This window comes from Calonectris borealis, chromosome 16 (assembly GCF_964195595.1).
Source record: "Calonectris borealis chromosome 16, bCalBor7.hap1.2, whole genome shotgun sequence".
Lineage (NCBI taxonomy): Eukaryota > Metazoa > Chordata > Aves > Procellariiformes > Procellariidae > Calonectris > Calonectris borealis.
In genome coordinates, this window is record NC_134327.1 from 19,442,562 (window position 1) to 19,455,843 (window position 13,282).

The following is a 13,282-nucleotide window of genomic DNA, read 5'->3' on the forward strand; positions in this document are numbered from 1 at the left end:
CTGCCTTTAATGATCAGGGCTCCTGAAGACAAGAAGTTTCACCACAGCCTGTAATGCAGCCATCATTGCTCTCCTCCTCCCCCCAGGCAAGGGACACTGCAGAAGGTCCCATCCCTGCCCGTCTCGGAGGCAGCACAGATCTAGCTGGGCACGAAACCTGGAACAGTCCCTCGCCCATCACTGAGCGAGACTCAGAACAACACGCGCAAGGTCTCAGAGCCCAGCCCCGGCCGTGGCCACCGCCTCCGTCACACCATGGACACACTGGGCCCACTGGGGCAAGGCAGGGGATCCGCATGAGAGACGGATGTCAAAAGCGATCAAACACTCCTCTTTCTCAAAGGCGGAAACGTCGCCAACATTACAAGCCTTAGAGGACTAAAGGAAAAGCTTATTAGAAAGAAAACTCGTTCTGACAATCACAAAAATTTGAATTCATTTAAAATTCAAATTATGCAAATTCCAGTAATCTGTACATGCAGATCCATCACATGCCAGCAGTGGGACCGCAGACACATGCCACCAGCTACGTGGCTGGGGGAAATCCGCCCTGCACGGCGCTCTCGGAGGAGGGCAGGCGTGCTTGCCTCCGGCAGACATGGGAAAGGCAGCCGCTCCTGGGAAACGGAGCCGGAGCAGGATTTGCAGGTGCTCCCTCCACACCGGCAGGGAAGCAGAAAGATGCCTTGGCAACCCCAGCAGCGCTCCAGCATGCCATACCCCAGGGGTGCGGGGAGGCGAGCCTCAAATGTTTTCAGATGAGCTACAATAAATTCTCCCTTGGAGAAGCTTAGATGCCCATGACCACAAAGCCTGCATTAGGCAGAGAGCCTAATCAAATGGATGTGGGAGCGCTGCACAGCACAGGATGCACGCGGGCAATAGCTCTGCCCCATCTCCATCCACCCTGCCAGGTTAGGGTCCCGGCTGCCCCCCCAAAAGCCCTGCATCTCCCCTCACTCCCAGCAATTCCCGAAATAGAAAGCCGAGCAGGTGCATCGCAAGGCAAAGGCAGCTCAGACTGTCAGCGCAGGAAGAGCAAAGCCAGAAATCTAACGTTACGAGCTGGGTAAGCGCAACAGCCCGGAAAAATGAATCAAGCTTTAAATATGGACTCTCCTAAAAGGTCCCAGATGAGCCACTGCAGAAAAGGCAAATCATATTCTCTCCTGCAAATGCTCTGCCATGCACGGGGAGAGCAGCTCTCACTGGCACCAGTTCCTCCACCAGCCACACTCAGAGGCCCGGGGCTGGGCAGAGCAGGCATCGCGCAGCAGCCCAGGGCACAGCGTGAACCCAGGGGAAACTGCAACGCCTCCAACACGGAGATGGAAAGTAATTACCAAACCTTGGGAAGACATGGAGCCCGGCACTAGCTACCTGTTCTTGGCAATAACCTCCCCAGGTTGGCAGGACCTTTAATTTGAACTTAAAAACCAGGCTCTCTAGCTGTGTGAGGAATACGGTCCCGTACTGGCCCAAGCCTCAGCTAACGAGCTGCCGGCTCAATTTCCTGCACGCTCGCTGCCCCGAGCCTCCATTGAAGGGCCCTGCTGACGCCCTTTCCAGGTAGGATGAGTCTGCTTTTCTCAGTAGGTCTCACAAGATCACAGCCGGTGGCCGAGCCTATGGCAGCAACATCTTTTGGCTGTTAAAACAAACCAGAAACGATATAGGCAAGGAAAAAAACAACAACAACAACCGAAAAAAAAAAATCACCCTACAAAAATCCCGCTCTGTTCCTTGACAGACATAAGTCAGCTTCACGGGTACACCAAGGAAGGGTAAAGGTCCCCAAAACCTCATGAAGTCAAAGGCCAAAGCAAACCAGCTGCAGACAGCACAGAGAGCTACTGGCATGGTGCTGAGCAGGCAGCGGGCTGGCGGCACAGGTTGCCCCATGGGGACAGAGAGATCCCACCTCTCCGGAGGCACCAGAACACTGGTTGGGCTGAGAGCCCAAGTCCTTCCATGCCTTTTGTGCCCGTCTCTGCTGCAGAAGGGAGGCTGTGGGTGGCAGGTCCCACAGCAATACTGAAAGACCATCTCCGAAAGAGGAATGGTCCCCCACATCTCAGCGACCTCCCTGCCTTCCTGCTCTCCTGGGCACAGCTGGGGGCTGCAGTTTCAGGCTGAAAGACAGATAAAGCGAGTATCCATGCCTTACCCCACAGCAGGACCGCCTCATCTTAAACACCTCCAATGTCTTTCAGCCGCTCGTCGGATGCCCAATCCCACTTCTGCTCGTCTCCATCCCTGAGGCTTTCACCTACTTCCTGATCCTGAGGCAGCAGCTCCCACAGAGACGGTTCACGGGTGTTGCTGAGAGCACCAGGGTCGTGACCAGCTCCCCCAGACTCACCCTCAGGGGCATCCACTGCCGCTGCACATGGAAAAGCATCGACACGCTGCCGAGGTCAGAACCCTCCGCTCAGGGAGAAAAGGAGCAGCTACGTTCAACCGTCCGTCCATGCACAAGCAGAGAGGGCGAGCCCCCAAAAGCACGCCGTACAGCAGTGACGCACCCAGGGGACACGAGAAGCTGCACCAGTCTGTGCGACCTGGCAGGGGGATCAGCTAGATCCCTAGCCTCCGGGCTAGAGGAAAGTTAGCGACTTCAGGGGCAGGGGGTCTCAAAAGATGCGTCTGTCCGAAGCCTACGGGCAGGGTGAGCACCCTGCTGCTCTTGGCAGCACTTTGGGTTGCATGGGCACCCCTGCCCCCCTCCGCTCCCATTGTACTGGTGCTCTCACCCATTTCCAACCAACACCGAGTGCTTTTCAGCACAGGGACACCCGAGCCCTCATTACAACCCCAAGGCCGGTAACGAGGCAGGAGGAAGGCCATACAAACCCCTATATCAGGTGTCTCTGGGAAAGAGAAGAGGCAAAGCCCATTAAACATTGATCAGAGTCCCCCGCAGCTGCGGCGCAGCCCTGACGGGTCCCTGCCATCCCACCACCAGGATGCTCTGAAGGGCCAGAAGGGGCTGAGCTGCCCCAGGGTCTCAGCGCTGGCTTGTTGCTCGCCCCAGCCCCTCGCTGCGCCCATCTGCAAACCCTCAAAAAGACCCAGTTGCTTATGCTGGTGAGGCAGAGGACAGGAAAACTCATGTCCTACTTTCAACCTTGTTTCATACTTGGACGGCAGCGCCCAGAGACAAGGCACTCGCCCCACACATCAGCCGGCTGAGCAACAGCCGCCTCCGAGCCAGCAACAGCCCGGTGGGAAGCGGGGAGCCAGAAACCCTGCCAGGCGAGGCAGGCAGGGGCTCCGCCATGATGTGGGCAAACTCGAGCTGCTGCTGCCATCTGCTCCACCAGGCTGGAGCGGCCTCTTTTTCTGTTGTTTTGGTAATGCTGTGTATAAAAATAGCTCTCCGACACGTCGGTGGTTTTGGGAAGCCGCGCACATGTGAACGCTGCAGGACCAGACGCCCCGATACTCACGAACTGCCGCCGCAGCTTGGTCTTGACGCGCTCGGCCTTCGTCTCCGCCGGGTGGACGGCATAGCCGAGGGACCCCAGGTGGTTGTCGACCGACAGGCTCTTCCTCATGTAGAAGGAGCGGGTGCGGAAGTAGCTGAAGGGAGCGTCCTCCACCGCCGTGCCGAGCTGGGGGTCCCTGGGGGGGTCCGTGCAGTCGTCCTCCAGCCGCCAGGCCTCCCCTGGGGAGCAGAAGGACACGTCACCCCATCAGAGCCATGTCCTATCCCGCCAGCCCACTGGTAGGGATGCCCAGTGGAGAGCCCGGACCCCCTCTGCCCATCCCGCACCCACTGGCATGCCATGGGGTACGGGTGCTGCAGAACTCACTGCCCGGAGGGGGTCAGAGGGCACGTCCCTGCCACAAGCCCCTGCGTACCCCCTGCCCACCGCAGGCAACAGCCCCTGCTCCCACCCTGTCCAGCCTCATGTACCCACAGCCCCCAACCTCCTCCTGGCTGGAATTGGTCAAATGCAGTTGAGCACAACGAAGACTTGGCCAGAGTCAGGGCCTCCAGGCACTACTGCAGTATAAATATTATCACTCAGAATAACCAGCAGACCAAAATTCTAATATTTAAACTTCCTGCTATTTAACTCTAATAGGTTTATCCCATTTAAAAGGGTCATTTATAAAGAAATAAAAAATTTCACTCATTCTTCATCACCCCAAGTCTAATAAGACATTCCACATTAAAAGAAAGTGTTTTGGGTTGTTTTTTTTTTTAAAGGAATAAAAATCCTACAATCAGAACCACACACAGTTCTTGCTGCTAGCATTAATGCTACACGCCTGTATCAAACCTCTCTCCTGCAGGTATTCACATGCTCTGTACTTGGTAACGATAATAAATCTTGCTTTGTGAATGGGAAAACTGAGACACCATAAATGTTGCAAATTGCAAAAGGATTTACTGCCATCTCCTCCTCCAGAAAACTCTTTATGGCACGGCCAAGAGCAAATCAACAGCCAAACCGAGGACAGAAACCAGACCTCCGGTCTCCTCGAGCTCCGCGCAGCCCATCGCCAGCAGCACCATCTGATGCAGCACTGCGGGGCTGGAGCGCCTGGAGACAAAAAAAAGAAAGCAGCGGCGGCAGAGGACAGTCAGCATCACGCAGAGCTGGCGCTCCCGGGGTAGGACTGACTATATTTCATTGCAACAAAAGGGAAAATAACAAACCACACTTTTCCGAGGGGCTTGGATGCCGCATGCTTTTTGTTGCCAATCTCATCTTTACATCTGGAGTCTGCCCTGCCTCCCACCCCCCCAGCCAAAATCACTTCTCAATAGCCACAACAAATAAACAATAAAACCCTCTTGCTCAATTCTTGTAAAAAATGATCAATTATTAGCCATTGCAGCCCAAAAGGGCATCTTACATGATTGTCTTCAGAAACTCTCCCCCTCCTGCAGGCAGCATCTTCCCAAGGCAAGATCATTTGTCTCTGGTTTCTGCGGCATCTTCGAGCACGAATGACCATGACCCTGCTACGCCAGGGCTGAGGAGCAAAATACTTCCAGAGTTTAAAGCAGATAAAGGCCCTAAGGTAAAAGCCAGCCACAATTCAGTGAGTGAAGTCTAGTTTACCCAGCAAGGCTGTGGGTTTTACATTGAATGTGACGAGAGACAGGCTGGACTACAAGCCACTGCAGCCTCACAGCAGCCAGCGGCCGCTCCATCTTCTGCGTCTCAACAAACAGGTCTCTTCCCCAAGCTCCCCGAGGTTTTTAAGGTGTAAAGACAGTTCACTGCGTGCAAAGTCCTGCTAGTGGATCTGAAGGCACCGAATCGAAACCAGCAGAAGCGAGAGGACAAGAGGGAAGAAGAGAAAGGCAGAGAACTTAAAAATGCGAACAAAGAGGCAACCCAGAGCACAGCACTACCTAGCATCACATCTTCCTTTCTTTCCTCCCCTACTTTCAATTTAATAAGCTGCTGCTGCTTCTCTCCAAATGTCAACTCATACAACACAGGAACTGCTGTTTGAAAGCTGTGATTATTCAAGGCACAAACACGTCAATCGGAGCCCAGATCCAGACTGCCACTGCAGGATAGCATCGTTCTGGGGACGCAGCAGGAAACGCCGTGACACAGGCACCGAGCCCGGGAGAAGACCCACCCACCACGCAGGAAAATTGCACACGGAAGGAGGAACCGGTCCCGGTGCCCCCTGCTCGTCTGCAGTGCCTCAGCCCCACCTACACCATGCTCTGTCCCCACAGCCACCCCTTCCCAGCCCCACAGCATGCCCAGACACGGCCACCACTGCTCTGCTGCCCCGGGCGAGGGAGGGCCAAGGCTGCGGGCCGAACGTAGCCCAGCTGCCAGGGTTCAAGGGAAGGGACAGCCACCCGCCATGCCCACTCCTCCACGAGGGACACCTCGCCTGAGGATGAAGGAGTTGGTGTTGAAGCCCCACAAACCAACAAAGTCACATCTGGCCTCACTGATCCCAGTTTCCCACTGATTTTGGTGTTCTCAGTCTCTCCTCTCTCCAAGGGGCTAACAGGCAGCCGCATCCTCCAGCGCAGCCCTGCAGCAGGACCAGCAGCGGAGCTGCTCCCCTCCAAACCTCTCCCCCGCTCGGGCAGAAGGCCTACGGTCCCTCCTCCCTGGGAATGGGGAGCCAGGACCTTGCCTACCCCAAAAAGCTTTTCTAGGTGCTGAAGGAGCTTGTTCCTGATTTTTACCAAACAAGTAAATCAATGATCAAGCCCAGAGCCTGGACGGGTCAGAGGGGAAAGATCAAGAAGTGTCTGGAGAGGAAATACCAGGGACAGGAGCAAGCCCACAGGCTGGAGTCCAACCATCTTTATGCTCTTCTGCCTTGAAGCTGGTCTCCTCTCTGCCTTCCAGAGCTATGTCTGGCAACATCAGCACCTCTAAAAAGATTAAGCATCTTCTTGGGCTTAGCAATAACGATTGCTGCAAAATCTTTCTTCTTTCTGAATTTGAAGTGTTGGGAAGGACGTGCACCGAAGGATGGAGGGGCAGCAAGGACAGAGACCCACTGCCTCTCCAATAGTTCGTCCCTCAGCACGGACAGGCTGATCCCTCAGCCGCTGCGAGCGACACAAAAGGTTTTCCACAGCACCGACGCCAAGGCACGGGTTGGTGTAAAAAGGCCCTTCTGTTCCTCTCTCGCACAGGGGGTGGCACATTGCCCAGGTACCGGGCTGAAGTCTCAGAGCCAGGAGTCTTCTCCTCATCCAACAGCACGTCACCGCGGAAAAGAGCGCAGGAACCAGCACCGCTACCCAGCTGAAAGCACAAGGTGGGCATCTCCACAAGCAAAGCTGTTTCAGGAGGAGACCGTATGCCCACACTAAGTTCAACAGAGATGCAAGATTGACACTCATCCAGACGTTGTGGAAGGCCATCCAAAACAGTCCTGTGAGAATTAGAAAAATTAATTCCAGAGTCCTGGTCTAAGCTCAAACCAGCCATTTCCTTTCGGCTTCTTTCTTTTCCTCCCATGGGCATAATTCCTAACAAGCTCACACCAACTGTGCTACCAGTTAGCTTCTTCCCAGCTTCACAGTGGGGCATGGAGCCAGTTTCTCAGAGCTCAGCATGTTGCACGACAGACAAGGGAGAGAGGAGGAATGAAGAGCTCCAGCATGGTCTGCTCCTTCCAGGTGCAAGGCAGAGGGAACTGCAAATAATCAGGCACGCAAAACACATGCGGCGACCTCCCTGCGCAGGCTGGCAGGTAGGAGCTGCAGGCAACCAAAGGTTGAGAAGGACCCCCTACCTGCTGCAGATGAGAAGAGTGCAACAAAAGGTGTTTCTCAGTCCCACCCCTAAAACTTCACAGGAGCACAGAAGAAGGAAGGACAAGTGAAAGGCAGCTCATTTCTCTGTGCTGCCAGCATGTGTGAAGCCCCTTGGCACACTGCAAAACATGACACCAAACGTATAATGATTTGGACAAGGCAGGAGCTGCCCCTGTCCCTGTTTGGCCAAGCCCTGTTTGCTCTTGTCTCCCCCTCGCTATATCTCGGGCTCACAGCCATCAGGAGTTTTGGGTTAACCCAGGAGAGCTGCTCCAGGCACGGGGGTGAAGGATGGAGAGCTCGGATCCTGTCCCAGCTGACCACACCACCACTTATTGCAGGTTACCTGGCGGGAAACAATAAAACCAGACCAACAGGAAACCCACTTCACCGTCCCTCAGCTCTCCTGGCCATCCTTGGGGTCCCGGTTCCCCATCAGACACCTTGGTGCCTGCACAAGGACCTGCGCAGGAGCCGTGGTGCCACAGCAGGACAAACTCCTGTAACCTCCCACAGAGTGACAGGGCGCTCCCCTCCCCCGGCGCTGCCACACTGGAACCGCGGGACACAAAGCAAAAGGCTAGGGAACACGTCCCGGGGGTCAGATGAGGATGTCGCATCTCATCCATGCAGGAGGAGACAGCTTCTCCCACCTCACTTGGTGACTCCTCTGCTTGCGGCCCCAAGGAGAGCAGTGAGCCAGAGCCCGGTTTCTTCCCTACAGAGCAGTGAACTCTCCCCGAAGATGCGCTTACCACCTCTCCCATGAACCTCTCCCTGCTCCTGCCCAAGCCTTGCACCCCTGTGGACAAGCCTCTTCCCGAGGTGGCTTTGGCCATGTGTCCCCTGTCTTGAATGGGGAGCAGCGGCACCTGCTCAAAGCAAATTCACGAGTTCTTTAAGGAAAGGATCTTCTCTCCCTCCCGAAACCCTGCAGCCCAGCTCTCATTCATAAGCACTTGTGGGAATCCTGCTTTCCTCATCAGCATCTTCATCAGGCTCGTTAGCCTCCGGTGCCACACGCTGCTCCGCTCTTGTCCTGCTGTCCAGATGTCATGCCCTGCTAGCAGAGCGATCCCTGCAGCTTGAGGGTTGCTGCATCCCTGCAAGTGAGGCCAGATCTTCTGCACTGATCGAGGCCACCGCTTGCTGTCCCAGGGCTCAAACCTAGTGCTGTGCATTGCAGGTAAATACTGCCAAACCCATGATCCGGGCTGCGAGAGACCGATACAATAACCAGGCAATGTTGAGAAAAGCATCTTTTTTTTTCCCCTCCATGATAGCATGCTGATAGCCTTAATGAGTAGCTAATTAGCAGTTCCTAACTGAGTATCAAGGAGCCAGGAAAAGAACCTGGAGGATCTGGACAGAAAACAGCTCCTTGTTCATTCATCCAAGGCTGTGGCTGTGGAGGGAGCCTTCCAACCCATGAGGGTTTTCATACTCCTCCCTCTTCCTGGCATCCTAAGCACCTTCCAGCCATGAATAAAGCAACACCCTAAACACTTGTTACGTGCAATCGGGGCTCTTCCTTACCCCCGCTGTGCAGGGAGGGCTGCGCACAGGGTTTGCTCTAGGGTGGCAGTTCCACGGTGCACAGGCACGTCTGCACTCACAGGAGAGGAGGCGTCTGCAGCAGAAGGTGATGAGGTTTGCAGTGGGTCTGACTCACGCTGGGACTTCATCCCACAGTCTTACACCAGCCTCCCACTCCCTCCCTCCATCTCCAGCACAGCTCCCTGGAAGCACCAGCACACCGACCAGGGACCTGCCAGGCGCTGAAGGGCGCTCTGGATGCCATGCCCTCCACAGGGGACGTTCTCTCAGGCACCAGTTCTGCAAAGCACTTTGTTTTGCCCTCTGCCAGGAGGCAGACCTCCACCGCTTATTCAGGTCTGTCCTTGCAAACCATGACCCAGGAAATCCTGAGGGCCCACAGAACCTCACAAGCCATCTTCAATTCCAAGCAATGGAGTTGCCTGCAATTACCTACCCACTCCTAAGTGTCCCACTCCCTCATGTCCCCAGGAGTCAGCTACACAAGCTTTCCCATGGGTCCTCTCCCCACACCAAGACCCGCTCTAACAATGTGATGGGCTGAAAGGAAAACCACGGGTCCTGCACGCAGCAGCGAGCAGTCGCTCGAGTGCTGCAGCACACCCAGGAGCACCACTGCGACAAGCGCAGCAGGACAGGCTCTGCGACGTGCCAAGATCCTCTCTGTGCACGGCTTTTAGGAGAATTAGTAGCACCAGGAAATGAAACGCAGCCTGCAGAGCATTAAAATTAATCCAAGGTTTGGACAGCTGCTCTGCTGGGTAGCTCACAGCGATCTGACTGTGAGCAGGTTAGATTTAAAAAAAAAAAAAATAAAAAAATCCAAGGGTGCTATTTGAAGGGAGCTGTTTTATAAGGATTTTATTTAGCCCTGGGTTGTCAGCCCTGGCTTGCAGGCCTTATCTTAGTTTCAGTGCTAATAATCCCTTTCCTAATCATTTTTATGGCACCAGAGCGATTCCACTGGCACCAAAAGCACTGAAACACTTTGGCCATCAACGGTTTTGCCAATAAACTTGTTCAGAGCAGCTGGCCCAAGCCTATTAGTATTTCATCAGGATCAGCACAAGAGTAGAAGAACATGGTAAGAACCCTCCGTTGACCTGAAGGCCAACACACGCTACCAGGCTGGGGAGTATTTGCTACAGCAAATTCCCACCCCAGGCCAGGACTGTGGGAAGAGCACAGCGGTGCTGCGCTCTGCCGCTGCTCCCCATGGAGACCAGCAACAAGTACCCTGAAGCCACTTCACGCCATAGAAAAGAGGCGTTGCAGAGGCCAGAGAGCCACTGAGGCAGCAGCTCATCCCAGCATGGGCGCGCAGGAGATGCAGCTCACCCAGAGGCAGAAGGCTCTGAGCATCAGCTCCCTGCATCGGGTGGCTTTCACGAGCCAACTCCGCTTCTTCATCAGCGTAATATGAAAGGTGGGGAGGTTTAAGTAACAGGCTCACAGAAAGACTCAGAGAGGCGCAAAAAAAACCCCAAACCTCATAAGGAAGGGCTGGTTTTGGAGCAGGATAAATCCCACACAGACTGGGGTTGGATTTGTTTTGTTATTTGTGCCCCTGAAGAAGCAGGAAAGGTTTGCTAGGATTTTGCAGGCGCCCTGGCAGAATGGGGTGGAAGCTCGCCCCAGCGCTGCAGCACTCACCAGTAGAAGGGACTGTGCAGCCTTTCTGGCTGTCGGAGGCCAAGTGCTTCTTGTAGGGCTTCTGCTCTGGCATCTCCTCCCTGTACGCCGTGGAGTCGAGGAGGGGAAGCCTGCTCAGGACCGGGGACTGCGGGATGCTGGGCAGCGTCCGGGACTTCCCCAGCAGCGGTCGCTGCAGCTTTCTGTCCAGAGACCTTGAGGGGAGAAAACACAGCGCATACCCCCTTCAGTAGGTGAGATGGTTTCTTCAAGCCAGGACCTTCCCATAACACACAATGCCGTCATGGGACTGAGAGCATACAGTCCTTCCCAAAACCAAATTGCACCCTTTGTTTGCAAAGCTGCTGCTATTTCAGTAAGGCCTTCTCCCTTCGCCAGTGTATTTTAATTAGGATTTGCATCTTGAGCTGCAAGCCACAATCAGCATAAGCAGCACATGAAGCATTCTAGCACCCACCCCACCTCAAAACTCACAGATAATCAGAATTAAGCAAAGAAGCAAACCAGAGGGTTCAAGACTGAAACGATACAAATTCCCTTTAAGAGAGTTTAAAAATCCCACTTAGTACTGAGCATCATCTGAGACAGCAGAATGCTTTTTGTGGTGCAAACCAGGCCCCTCAGGGGTCCCAGGAACATGCGCTATAGGGAATGTCCAGACTACAGCGAGACAGACTCACACAGCAGGCACTACAGAGGTCACGAAGGTGTCATGCAACATATAGAAACACAAGTTCAAGGTCTCTCTGGGGTCAAAACTCAACCAAGTCTGATGATAGGGCTCTAAAGCTGCAGGGGTGACCGAGACACACACCAATGGGCTAGCAGCGTGACCACAAGCCTCCTTCTCCTCCCAAAACCCCAGAGTATGCCAAGCCTCGCAGTGGGGCATGGGGTCACGTCCCCTTTCTCCTGCTTCACCCAGAAATGTCCCTCAAGGGATGGTCCTCAGGTGCCATCCTCGGGGATGACACTGGCCCAGGCCATGCTGCAAAGATCCCAGAAATGTGACAAAAAGGAACAGATGCCCAGCATTGCCGCGGTGTGAGGAGGCATGGGGGGATCACCCTGTGCTGAGGGCTGCAGGCTGGGATCGCCCCAAGGCTGTCCAGCCCCATCCCCCACTGTCACAGAGCCCACGCCTGAGCCCGACCGAGCTCCCCAGCGCACCCCGAGGGGGCTTGGCAAAGGGCCCCTCCTCACACAAGGCTGTTCCCAAATCTCATACTGAATGGTACGAAACCCTCAAATTTCCATCCAAAATTCAATTCTTAGCTGGTTTATGCTCATTTGTTCTTGTGCCAATATTAACCTTTAGCTTAAATAATTATTCCCGCTCTCTGGTGTTTGCTCCCATGATTAATCTCCCTTATATCGCAGTCACAGCCCCTTTCAGCCTGCATTTTTCTAGGCTGATTAAGGCAAGTTCTTTCAGCCTCCTCTCACAAAATGAGCTTTCATTCCCCACGGTTGTTTCCACACCCCTCGCTTGCCTTCCCTCTAGCTCAGATCCGGCATCTTCCACCCATCCCGGAGCATCACGCAGAGCCGAGCTCCCGGTGCGGACGGCAGGGCAAGTGCTCTGCCTCCCTGCACCTTACAGCACTAAATTTTATCTTATTTCCACTAAGCCGGTCCTCAAGGTCACACAGGGAGAGTCTATCATGCAAAAGCTCCTGACCCTGGGCGGCTGCCTGTCACCGCCACGTTTATTATGATCGTTTTTCACTCCCCTTACAAATGTGACAGCAGCTCCCGACTGGCGTCGGCATCTGATGTAATTCAGAGGCGAGCAGCGACACAGGGGCCAGGGCAGAGCTACGGCACCGCGCAGGGCTCCTGCGGGACGGTAACGCATCGGGCGCGCAGCAGCGGACGGGCAGCTCGGGCAGAGGGCAGGAGCCCCAGCCGCCGGGAGCCGGGCAGCCCCTGCGCTCACCACCGGGGCCTCTTACCCAGATCCTAAAAGATGCGTCCATCAGAGCAGGGATGGGGACCACGTTTCGACATTTAGGTTCAGAAATTTATTCACGTCTGCAATAATTGCTTTTGCCTTTGATTCCCAGGCAATGCCACTCCACAGAGTGTCACTGAGCGCTCTGGGGACGGGGAGGGCTGCAGGGACAGCACTGCCCTGGCCCTGAAGAGACACCACTGCAGCTGCACCGGGCGCACAGCACCATCCTGCCCACTCCAAGCCCCATGCTTCACTTGCATCGACATGAAAACAAGCTACACCAGGAGATACAAAGCCAGAATTAGCATCCTGAGTTGTTTCTATTTCAGTAGAACGTATGTACCTCTCATTGTAACACATTTCACTGGCACAAGACAACAGGGATGTAACTTAACACATCGCTGTGCTGCATAAATGAGTCCGGGCCTCTGCCAGAGTTCAAAACATTCCTTTTTTCTTGCATGTAAATCTCAGTGCTTTTAAATGCACCTGCATATAGCTCCATCCCCTGCAGAATGGCATTAGCATTGTAAGTGCTAACATCCCTTTGTGCCTACAGTGCCACTCACACAAATCACATGGGGGTAAAAAGGGAAGAATTCACACCCTTCAAGGAGCAATTTTTAAGTTGCATAGCTGCAGATGATGATTTATACAGAAAGACCAAAGCAACTAGAAACATGTTTAGATCTGAAATCTGAACTCAAATTCCCGGCTCCATGGATCTACCATCCCGTGCACAACTCCAGAGGCCTCAGCAGCAACTGTCTGCCGGGACCTGACGCCAGCGGAACGTCATGTTGCATCCACGTCTGCTTCCCAAGTAGGCTCCGCAGCTAGGCATTATC

General features: G+C 54.4%; 1 protein-coding gene across 1 annotated transcript in view; it reads right to left on the reverse strand.

Annotated features, from left to right (window-relative positions):
• LOC142089018 (ankyrin repeat and fibronectin type-III domain-containing protein 1-like) overlaps nucleotides 1-13,282 on the reverse strand; it is a 202,575-nt gene that overhangs the window by 171,478 nt on the left and 17,815 nt on the right. The window contains exons 2-3 of the mRNA XM_075164898.1: nucleotides 10,478-10,671; nucleotides 3,450-3,667 (exon numbers count right to left, since the gene is read on the reverse strand). Coding sequence (XP_075020999.1) covers nucleotides 3,450-3,667; nucleotides 10,478-10,671 — 412 coding nt within the window. The remainder of the gene's footprint in view (nucleotides 1-3,449; nucleotides 3,668-10,477; nucleotides 10,672-13,282) is intronic.